Consider the following 12557-nt stretch of genomic DNA (forward strand, 5'->3'; position numbering starts at 1 on the left):
AGTACCTAAAAAGCTAGCTTCCTAAGACGTTAGCTATTAAACACTAAAGAGGTATATATCTATTTTATACTACTTGAGCTTCACATATATATATATATATATTATACACCATATTTCGTATTAATAGTTTGAACTATAACATCATAGTATCATTCATCATATTATACATTCATAATTCAGATTGAGTTGTGGTCATGTACATGTTTGTCAATCGTATTGTACGTAGACATAACATGCATCATTAGCTAAATGCATTGAACTAGTAACATCATATATACTAGTATCATATTTTCTATTTCTCAAAAGAAGAGGAAGAAAAAAATCAAAATAAAAACCGTAATGAGATGGTTTATAATTTTGGCGCTAAATAAGTTAGAGAAAATGTTTGCAAATAGCTGTTGGAAATCATTAATATTATCAGAATTTTCTCATTACATATGAATATTAATTTTTCTTTTTGAACACAACATATGAATATTAAGTACGTAACCAAATATAATTTCGAACAGATTAAACCTATCTAACAATGAATAAAGACGTAAATGTAATACATAGTAGTAGATCAGAAGAGGGTCGTTGCCAATGCCACGATAGTCGATGCGAAGCTTAGTCCGGCGAAGTTGATGGCCGGAGCAGAGCTTGTCGGTGAGGTCGTTGAAGAAGAAGCTCCGGTGGAACCGCTTCCTGTTGGTTTATTTTAAAACAAAACTAAATACTCCAGAACATTTATTTTCAAATCAAAAAGTGAAATATTAAAGGAAAAATTTACGAAAAAAATCGCCAACCGTTTATAGCAAAGATTGTAAAACTTTTTCATTTTCTTTCTATTTACTAACCCAATACTATTTAAAAAAAAATCGTAAAAACATGAGAATATTTTTTAAAAAATTTGAAGATTTGTGTTCATACCAGTGGACGACACCGGAGGATTTTTGGGAGTTGCCGGCGACGTCGAATTCGTAGTAGTACCTTGGTCGACACAAAATTTAAAAGCTAATTAGAAACAAAAAAACAGTAACAAGAAATCTATTAAACGGCGTCGTAATAAGTTACTCACCATTCGCGGGGCTGGCTTTGCATAGTGAGATGTCAGGGTTGGCGCCACAAGCTTTAGGGAGATCAAGAGCGTTGTCTTTAGTGAGGTTAAGCGATTTGAGCATATCCACGTTGTTGAACACGGAGCAAAGACACGTCGCGTCGTTGGCGACGATCGCCTTCATCGGCAGGCAACACGATGGAGGCGGTGGTGGAATCACCGAGTGAAGAAACGGCTGACACGGCATAAGTTTCTGTATACACGGCATTGCCTGAGCATCTCCTCCGCCACCACCGCTCGGTGGTGCAGTTGCCGCGTTAGATGATGATACGGAGTTAGGGGTGTCAGCTGGGTTGGACCACACCCAAATGGGTATGCCCAATGGGTATTTGTTTTTTCTGGTCTCAAGACACCCACACCCACATCTAGCCCACACCCTATCTAGCACACACCCAACTTAACCCAACACCCATATGGTCAACCCAAGCTTTCCCATGACTAGCAACTCTGTTTAAACCCAATTTAATGTAAAAAAATTATCTCTCAAATCTGCTGAGTGTTTAATTTGTATTTGTTCACCTCTAATACAAATATGATGTAAAAAAATGTGGATACAATTTTAAGGTTTTGAATTCATTATCTCTCAAATTCTGAATACAAATTATCTCTTAAATGTGGATACAATTTTATGGTTTTGATAGCTCTGTTTTATACTTTTATGTAAAAAAAAAATATAACTCTCTGATTTATTGATTCACTTCTTCTCAGCTTCCAACTTCTATACTTGTCCTCAGCCTGCAAAAAGGAAAAAAAGAAGGTTCAACATCTACGGTTCAAGCTACTAAAGCAACACATGTTTAACACAAAAGAAGACACATGAAAGCATACGATTGTTGTATGTAGATAAAAGTTAAAAAAGAAGTTCATGAAACCTGAATATCTCTAACTCGTTTCTGAAATATGAAACATTTTTATTTTTTGATTCTCAGCCTACAGAAAAACATTGACCACTTAAACTTATCTTTTCAGGTATACTCGTAAATTGCTCTTATCTTTTCAGGTATACTAGTCTACAACTAAACTTATCAACACAAGCAAAAGAATAAAAGCTCAGTGTGAACCTGAAGCAAGTCTTCAACTCAAGTCTCTAGTCAAGTCTGTGGATTCTCCACTCTCTTCCTCTTTTTCCTTCTCTTTCTCTTCTTCCTCTTTCTCCTCTTCTGTCTTCTCATCACCTGCCAAAAAAAATAGTCACATGAAGCAATTGATTATATGAAGCAATTGTTTATACTAACCCATTGCTGGAAACCCTTTTAACCAGTTTCTAGTACAGACCAAGGCTTGGACATTATTGGGTAGAAGACAACTCCTATACTTGTTGAGCACTCTACTACCTATGCTAAATGAAGATTCTGAAGCCACAGTTGTTATGGGTATACTCAAAACCTCTCGTGCCATTGTTGCTAACTCTCTGAACCGAGCCGAATTGTCTCTCCAGTAATGTAACACATTTAGTTTCTTGTGAGCGGCGTAGTCAAGCAATGGCTCATCCAGATATATGTCGAGAGCAGACTTGCCACTGCCAACAGCTTTCTGAGAAAAGAAGGCGTAGAATCCCTGAAACAGGTTAAACATCAGTGATTTAATATCAACAATTGCAAGGATGTCGCTGTACTCATCCCAGTATTTGTCGAACTTAAGCTTCATAGACTTCACCATTTCACAGATAACTTGATCAGAAGAATTTGCATGAGCTCTCAACCAACACTCAATCATCCAAATTTCATTGAAATACAAATTTGATGTTGGGTATGAGGAACCCGAAATCAAATCAGTAATCTCCGAAAATGGTTTCAAAAGCTCGGATAACATTTCCACTCTCCTCCACTCAGAATAAGAGGGAAAACTCACATAACTTTCTTCTACATCTGCCAAGTGACTTAGTGCATTTCTGAACTTTAAAGCTCTAGAAAGCATGAGGAAAGTAGAATTCCAGCGTGTGCTTACATCTAAGACCAGACCTCCTTCATCATCCTCAACTCCCACTGTTTCAACACAGCTTTTAAACATTATTTCCCTACTTTCTGATCCTCTAACGAACTTAACACTCTCCCTGATTTTTTGCAGAGCTCCTCCTATCACTGCTAAGCCATCTTGGACGATCAGATTCAAGATATGTGCTGAGCATCTAACATGGAAAAATTCTCCACCACAAACCAGATCTTTGTGCAGCTGTTTCTTCAGAATACTCTGCATGTAATCGTTCGAAGAAGCGTTGTCAACAGTGAGACAGAAGATCTTCTTTTCCAGTCCCCACTCCTTGAGCAGCTCAACCAGCTTCATTGCAATGGCTATTCCAGTATGAGGGGGAGGAAAAGCAACGAAAGCCAATATCTTAGCTTGCAGATTCCAATCATCATCGACGTAGTGCGCAGTCAAGCAGAAGTAACCTTCAATGGTGATAGCCCTCCATAGATCTGTTGTCAAACAAACTCTACCAGGAAACTCTACCAAGATTTTCCTAAGCTTCTGCTTTTCCCGTTCATAAATCTTCAACACATCAGAAGCTGCTGTGTTTCTACTCCAATACTCAATACTGGAATTAGCATAAGTAAAAGCCATTCTAATCCTCTTATACTCTACAAACCTATAAGGCAGATCATGCTCTATAATGGCCATTGCTATCATCTCACGGAACACCATCATATCCACCTTCCTAGAACTACTTCTAGGTGTTTCAGGTGTTCCAACAGCTTTTGGACATACCTTCAAATGACGAGACAGGGTTGAGGTTCCATTTTTGCGAAGCTTAATGAAGTAGAACCTTTTACAAAGGTTGCATCTGATCTTGGTTTTACCATCAGGCCGCTGTCCTCCCATTATAGTAAACTTTAACCACAACCTAGCTCTACGGCGTGACTGAGCATGTCTTGGTGGCGTGCCTCTGTTAGCCTCTGAAATCTCAATAACTTCATGATCTTCTATATCTTCATCCATCAAATCATTCTGACCATCATCATTCAAGTCTATCACTTCCATTTTCTGAAACAGCAAAATATTTAAATGAGAAAGGAGCAGTATAGTATCTACTAGCAAGTGAAGACAATCTATAAAAGATACACATAATAATACTAGCAAACTGTGAACACAGAAACATGAACATAGAAAACCCACAACAATAACGAGACTGACTCAAGTTAAGAGAATAAAAGTTGAGTAGAATCTCAGAAACATGAACACACAAAACCCACAAGGCCACAACACATAACGAGACTACTCAGTTATGCAAACGAGGCTCATCATCATAAAAAGGAAACATCATACCTCCAGAGAGAGAGCTTAAGAGGGTCTGATTCAGCAACTTCTCAAAACTCCAAAACTCCAACGTTGATACTCCAACGTTCTCAACGCCTTGAGAAGGAACAACGGTCGTGAACTAAAGCAAGCTGGAGAGGAATAAATCATAGCATACCATTATCATCAGAGAAATCATACCATTATCATCAGAACTAGAGAAAAAAAACAAAAAACTAAATCAGAACGAAGCTTTTGAAGTGATTTTAAGAAAAAAATCAAAAAAATATGAAACGGCTCCAATAAGCTTTCTCCAAGAGGCAAGTAACATCAAAACAAGAAGATTTACAAATTATAAAAACTAAACACGGCCCTCTTGGTTGATGGAGCCTTCGTACAAATCCAAACACGTGTCAGATGGATTATTAACCTATTTTTGCATTACCACCTAGATTCTTCAAAGTCTTTTCGCAAAACTATAAACAGAAACCCAATCAAACAAAGCTAAAGAAGAATCAATCAATCACCAGAGAAAGCATCCAAGGGAACGAACGAACGAAGAATGAAGAGATAAAGATCGAATGATGAAGAGATAAACCGAGATGGATGAAGAGATAAACCAGAGAAATCATGGTTGGAGAAGACGAATCGAGATGCAGAGAAGCCTCAAGGATCTTTCATCGCAAGAAGAAGATTTTTCATCGGGGAATCGTAAAATGGAAAAATCTGTTTTTTCCCCAAAATTAAAAAACCTAATTTTTTAATGTATTGGGTTAACCCAGTGGCCAATTGGTTTGGCCCAAACTGTCCATGGGCAAATTCGGTTTTGTAGCCCAACTGGACCATTAAGTTATGGGTTCACCCAACACCCAACCAAAACAGTCTGGACTGGGTCACACCCATGGGCACCCAACCAATTGACAGCCCTATACGGAGTAAAGTACAAAAACAACGGCGAGGGCGAATCTAACAATCTCCATTTTGAAAGACAAAGAGCTTTGAAAGAACGTATGTAGTTCTTGTAAGACGTTTCGTTATCTTGTGTTTGAATGTTGTGTGAATTTGTAATACATTTCCACATGTATTTATATACACAACACACACGTCGACGTTGGATATTTTTTTAGAAACAGTTACTAAACCTTTTCTGATCCGATCATTACGCAACGGATCAAAGACTAAAATCTTGGTTATTTAGTTAAATCCAAAACTAATCCAAAAATAGAAGAAAAGATTGTTATTACATCACGACAACAAAAATTACATGATATGTTTTTTTGTGGTCGTCAACCATGTTCTCCAATCTCACCTAACAATTCAAAAATATCCTCATTTTTATTATATTTAAATATGTGTGATATTTGGCCCATTCCAAAAACATTATGGTGGAAGCTGAATGAGGCAGACTATCCGGTGCAAAGGATAGCTTGAGATGATGAAGATCATAAAGCAAAGCTCACCAACGTTCACTAGGTCCCTTGTTGTTTTTATGAGCCGATAAATCCAATCTCTAACCTAACAACTATCCATTTTCGCGCGCTAAACCAATGAACAATGAGTATTTTCAGGCTCAGGAATTTATTTAGACTGGTATAATGCCTTGGATGTGTGTATAGACAATGTCCATAGAAAATACACCGAGACCGCCCCAAACCTCAAGCTCAATTTACTTTGATCAAAATAGCACATACATCTAGCCTGCCTAGTCAATAATAGGCCCTAGCTATTTTTTTAACAATGCACACAACATTAACAGAAGAAAACAAGACGTCAGTCAAAATGTCAGTTGACAAGATCACATACCAAACCATCTCTACTACATTCTCAACAAAAGAATCAATGATCAGCAAAGGTACCTTCTTTTGAGGATCCATTGGTAAGTGATGACATTTGGGAACCTTAAGAAGCTTTAGCCCAGAGAAATCGAGATCATCTTAAGTAATGATAAGCTCAGATTGATCGGGATTAGAAGAAGTAGCAGAGGTGAGAAGAATAGGTTGGTGAGGATTATTGGAAGAAAAATAAGAAGGTCGCTGAAAAAGCCATCAACGAACACAGTCGACGAGATTCCCACCACCACCCATCAACTTATATTAGAATAAATATTGCTAATTTATGATATATATTGGGTCTCTAAATTCTGGTTATTAGTTTCAGTACCTCAATGTTTCCTCTATTTTATTACTATAATTTTAAAAATACTTATAAAATTAATTCTACATGTTCTATTTCTTTTTTAATGTAAAAATTAAAATTTATACTAATTTTCTGAATTTTATATTGTTGTGGAGAACAACTTATTATATAGGAGAGTAAGAAAAGAAAGAGGAAAAGATAAAAAGAGAGGATTAGCTATAAGGAGATAAAAAAAAAATACAATTCAAGGAGAGAATGGAGAAGAAACCGCCCTTGCAGAAAAAAAGATAGTAGGAAATTTTTTATTCCTTTACAAATTTTCTATTTGTAATACAAAATTCTTTACAATATTTATTTATTTACAATATAAGACTTTCTATTTCTTTACAATATCAAGTATTTCAAATAGAAGTGTAAGCTTCAAAGATGGTGCTTATCTTCCTATTTTTCACGTCGGTTACAGAAGAGTTTGTTGACCATAGCAGAGACATAGGCCACATGGAACAGTATGCAAGATCGGATAAATAAATGCAATTTAGTAAGAATCAATGAAATAACATCAATTCAAATCTTGGATTTTTGAATTGAGAGAAATAGTGAGACAGATCAAGAATTATTTATTAGGTTCATGGATCCAAATCAATTCAATGAGATTTTTCATTCATTTTTTTCATAAATTTGTCCAACCAAACAAATTATTTACATTTTGCCTCTTTTGCATCTCATTAACTGTTGCAATATTAACGATCGACTACCTTACGTTTTCGGTTGCTTTGGCGGTCTAGCATCTTAGCTTAGCTTTCGATTCTTTAGGTAATAACGTGTTTACACCTAATTCATACACGTGTTTAAGATTCATGCAGTAGAGTGTAAATCTTTATAAAGTTAATATATTATACTTTTGGTTTTAAATCAATTTATAATTATAGGTATAATTTATATTAATAATATTATATTATTTTAATTATATATATGATTTGAATGTGTTATATCTAGTTGGTTTGGTTGGTTTGGGTCAACAGTCGATTTGTTTATCAATTGGGTATATTGGATCGCAACTATTTCTCCGAATTAAACTATAATATTTTATTCTGAATATAGTTAAATTTGATTAAATTCTTATTTGCATTTAGATTGGTTATTTTTTGATATGTAAATATATTTTAGTAAGATTATGTATAACATCATATATATATTGTGCTTTTAATTAAACAAAAATAAAGATTCAAAATTATATAAATGAATATAATGATAATATTATGAAGTCTCATGCACATATAAAATTATATTGTAACAATTAGTTAATATTTTATTTTTATTTATTAATAGGTTTCGAATCATCCTGTAATTTATATGTATAAAAATAAATAGATTCTTATTATAAAATTATTTTTTTACTGTATTTAGATCTTTGATTTTGGATATAAGGTGGATTAGTTGAGCCACACATGTTCTACTTGCGTATAATTTTGTATATTGAGTTACAAATATTCTTTCAAATTTAAATTTAAATTTAATTATTTTTATTCTAATTAAGTCAAATCAAATTATTTTTATTTCTCGGTTAAATGTGCATGTATTTACATAATATTTATCAAAATTATATGTTGATTTTTAAAAAATATTAGGAAATAAATAGATGATCAGTATGAAATCTCTTACATAGGTATAACTGATAAAGTTTTGTAAGATCATAAATGAATATCAATATTGACAATTAAATATTTTATAAATTCTAAATTATTGTATACCTTAGATATATTGAGAGTTAAACTGAAAATTATTTTAAATAATTTTAAAATGAATATTCAAATTTGTTTGGGTATTTTGATTATGTGTATATTAAGTTTCACCAACATAAAGAAAACATAGAACTAAAAAGAAACTAAATATTAAGAAAAATATATTTTTTCAATAATGATAATATATTCTTGTAATTATTTGAAAAGATTCTGTAATTATTTTATCAAAATGTTCTTGTAATTAAAAATTATATTTAAGTTTCATTTTTAATATCTCTTAAAAAATCATCACTAAAATTGTGATTGTTTTTGTCAAATCATATTATTTATACGTGTTTTTGCTGTAATTGTAAGATATAATAGTCAGCCAACAATTATGAAAAAAACATTTCAATAATAATAGTTTTAAACTATTTTAAGTCAACTAAACATATATCGGTTTATGTGCTTTAATTAGTTTATGTAATAATCTAAAAAAATATATAGATATAAAGAATATATTTCTATTATTTTAAAAATATATTTATTTTATATTGTATAAATTTTGTTTTAAGGGATTAGTATTTTTTTTTTAATATCATGATTATCTTCGCAAACTTTTTTTTATGAGATCACATTATATAAAATATATTCTTTTTCATCTAAAAAAAAGTTTAGATATAAAGAAAGTATTTTTATTACTTTGAAATTATATTTTTGTTATGTAAAAATATGTTTTAAACGGAATATTACTATTTTGTTAACTTTCCTTTTTAATGAAATTATATTATATATACATATATTTTCGAATTAAATTCGTTTTTAAACTTTATGAATATTTCCTTTTATATATGTTTTGGAGAAATTTAAAAGGAAACTAAAAATTCAATATTTTTAATTCATTAACGGTATCGCTGTAAATAATCGTCGTAAGAATTAACGTGAGCGTGACACGTAGAAAACTGACTTTTCAAATAATATTATAGAGATATGCGGAGGTTATATGGGATATTAGCTACATTGCAATTTAGGCATGGACGCTCGGGCACCCGTTGGCGTTCAGATCAGGTTTTTCGGGTTTTAGGGTTTTCGGATTTACGCTCATAGGTCCCATACTAGAATTTTATTAATACGTGTCAGGTTCAGATAATAACACTTCGGGTTCGGTTCAAAATTGTATTGCGTCCTAAAACCCATAAAATAATCATATATTGTACGGATTCAGGTTATATCGGTACGGTTCGGATATAACCTAAGTAAAAAACAAAAAATTTGAAACAAAACATAAAGAAAAACATCTAAATTAAATAAAAATTAATATATCACACATAAAATTGATAAAATAACAATAAAATGTTAAATCAAGCATGAAAATAAACATCATTTGTAAACAATTTGTATTGCCTTGTAAAGAGTTGACTTTTTATTTCAATGAACAAATTATAAAATACTTATTTATAACTAACTGTGTACTTAAAGCATTTATTAAAATTTTAATATTTATTATTATATATCATATTACCACAAATATTGAATTTAATAATTGAAATACTTATATATATATCAAAATACTTATATTGACTATTAATCTTAGATTTTTCGAGTTACTCATTCGTGTTTGGTTAATAACAATTTGAGTTTGAATATCTTTTGTACCACCCTACAAAACACATTCAGGTATTTTTACATTTCAGATCGGATAACGGATCGAGTTTTTCGGTTCGGATTTTGGATTCCGAATTTTATGCCCATGCCTAATTACAATACATATCGCTTTAACTAACCGAACAAATTATTTACCAAAAATAACTTTTGAATTAAGTCTTCACGCGTCTTAATTAAAAAAGAGGTGTTGAAAACGAGGTTTGGTTATTTAAATTATTTCAAATTCAGATAATTTGTTAAGACAATAAGTTACTAAATATGTTCTGATCCGATCATTACGCAACAGATCGAAGACTAAGCTTTGGATTAGTTAGTTAAATCCAAAACTAATCCAAAATAGAGTTGTCTTGTCAGTTGTAACAGTTTAGGTTTGATATAGAAAGTCTAATGACCCGTAACCTTAAATTTGGAATTAGGGTCCACCTGGTTTAAACGCACCGGTTGCGGTTACGGGTGCGGAAGTTTACAGATACGAGTGGTTACGGTTTCAAGCATTATTCAGCGTTTTGTATGACTGGTACAACGTTTGAAAATTGTTGCGTTTGCGGAATATTTGTGACAGGTTAATTATAAAATATTGCAGCGGTTTAATAATAAATTACACATATTAACATATTATAACATTAAAAATATAAAAAACATAATATTGTAATAAAATATAATAATTATCAATATAATATGATTAATAAAAATATTATGTTTATTTATAAAAAAAATTAAATTAGTTAAAAGTTATAGTTTTAATAAAAATTGTTTTGAAGATTTATATTAAAAAAATTAAAAAATATTTTATTTCGTTTTATATATGTGTATATCTTTATATATGTGTGTATGTAAATGTTTAAAAATTCTAATAAATAGTTAGTTTAAATTTTTTATAAAGCAAATTATGATACTGTTTGTGAATTTTAATTAATATATAAAATATGTATATATATTTTTTATAATATTTCCATTTTAAAATTTTAATTTTAAAATATTTTTGAAAATAATTATATATTTGTTTTTCCACCTGCAATCGTCCTCAACTGCAACCGCAAACGCTAGTCGGAATCAGCTTTTGATTTTAAGAGGTTTGGAACGGTTTGGAGCGGTTTGCATGATTGTTTCAAAACGCTGTCAACCGCTACCAACCGCAAAAGTTGCGTTTGCGGGTTGTACCGGGAAAACCAGTCAGACCCTTAGAAGAAAGTTTGTTATTACGTCACAACTCTGTTTTGGATTAGTAGATAAGTTATCTAAAGATTTAGAATATATTTTTTAATTAGAATATTATAAATCGACCTGAGTTCGGGAATAAGGATTCGGTTACAGACCGACTCGTACAAATTAAATAGTTCATGATAGTTGTTGTTACTCGTCTGATGCAAAGGGAGCATGGAACCAAATTGCATATCGTCTGATGCAAAGGAAGCAGCCCAAACTTAAGTGGATAAGCGACCGATGGCTAAGCCCTTGGAACCCACCAAGAAGTTTGACACGGTGGCACATTCGGACGCTCCGTGGTCAGAAGCGACAAATAATGCAGGATTGGGGTGGATTGTGACGACGCCTGAACAGGGCAGATGGGGGAAACAGAGGCGCCAGTTTCATTTCCTCACCGCTAATTGCAGAAGGTCTGGCCCTCAGAGATGCGGTTGCTGTGTGTCAAACCCAGGGAAAAAGAGAAGTGAGATTTGAGTCTGACTCTGCTCAGTTAATCAAGGCCATTAGCAGGAGGGAACCGCCGTTCGAGTTGTATGGTATCGTGGAAGATATTTTGTTTATGGCAAGTTCCTTTGAATTTGTTGCCTTTGTTTGGATTTCTCGTTTGGAGAATGTGGTTGCGGATGAGATATCAAAGAATGCTTTGTCTTTGTTTGAACAACAGGTAGTTGTGGAAGATTTAATTTCCCCACCAAACTAGTTAAAGGAATGAATTTAAGTTTTGTGACAAAAAAAAAAAGTTCTCAACCGGGGCTTCTAGCTCTAATGGTAAAGGGCTTACAGCTGTGAGTACCGCCACCTGGATTCGAATCCGGGCAATGGGGAATTAACATTTCGGTATCGCCAGGGATAGAGGAACGATACGTGGCAACACGTGGCTAGTCTGGATCACTTCTGTGGGGCCAGGATACCTCTGTATAATTCAAAAAAAAAAAAGGGTTCTCTTCAACAGCTTTTTCCTTAGGCCATCTTTAACGCAGGATGTTATGCGTTTTTTAAAGACTGGACCCCACACTTTTCAGAAAAAGGGGCTTCAAATGTCGCGAAATAAGAAACGGCTTCGGTCCGTTTGTTACACTATTTCGCGGGCCCAACGACACGTGGCGGCCCGCGATTGGTTCCGTTTTTAATTTTTTTTTTTTAAATCAGATAAAACAAAAACAAAAAAAAAAAAAAAATTTAGAAACCCAAACGGGTTTTACCCGATAATCATGCCCTTAGAAACTATCAAAGAAATTACGTTTTGAATCATATGTTCTACTCACTTACCAAAGATGAATTATTTCATGATTTTTTGTAAACTACTTATTCTTTAATTCATATTCACTTTCATTTTTATAAGATTGCTGTATGTGGATTTCCAATGTACCTTGAGACCCTATGTTTATATAAGAAAGAATTCGTAACTTTTTACTACTTCACACTATTCCCTCCACAATCTCTCTCTCTCTCTCTCTCTCATACATATACATCGAAGGTTTTGACAACGAACACAAAGC

At 32.9% G+C, this 12557-nt stretch overlaps 1 protein-coding gene across 1 annotated transcript; it reads right to left on the reverse strand.

Annotated features, from left to right (window-relative positions):
- Positions 1-1634: 1634 nt before the first annotated feature.
- On the reverse strand, positions 1635-4075 carry LOC125592032 (zinc finger BED domain-containing protein RICESLEEPER 2-like). Its single transcript, XM_048767021.1, has 4 exons — positions 2753-4075; positions 2332-2653; positions 2158-2271; positions 1635-1831 (listed from the first exon to the last, which is right to left on the reverse strand). The coding sequence occupies exons 1-3, from the start codon at positions 4073-4075 to the stop codon at positions 2171-2173; spliced, it is 1746 nt and encodes a 581-aa protein (XP_048622978.1). The 3' UTR covers positions 1635-1831; positions 2158-2170.
- Positions 4076-12557: the final 8482 nt, after the last annotated feature.

Source organism: Brassica napus, chromosome C8, assembly GCF_020379485.1.
Source record: "Brassica napus cultivar Da-Ae chromosome C8, Da-Ae, whole genome shotgun sequence".
In the NCBI taxonomy this organism is placed as follows: domain Eukaryota; kingdom Viridiplantae; phylum Streptophyta; class Magnoliopsida; order Brassicales; family Brassicaceae; genus Brassica; species Brassica napus.

Excerpts from the sequence above, each read along its gene's own strand:
- LOC125592032 (XM_048767021.1), bottom strand. The coding sequence starts at position 4,075 with ATGGAAGTGATAGACTTGAATGATGATGGTCAGAATGATTTGATGGAT. Across the intron at positions 2,654-2,752 it reads ATCAAGTTATCTGTGAAATG|GGATTCTACGCCTTCTTTTC; the intron begins GTGAAGTCTATG and ends AACCTGTTTCAG. Across the intron at positions 2,272-2,331 it reads AAAAGGGTTTCCAGCAATGG|GTGATGAGAAGACAGAAGAG; the intron begins GTTAGTATAAAC and ends TTTTTTTGGCAG.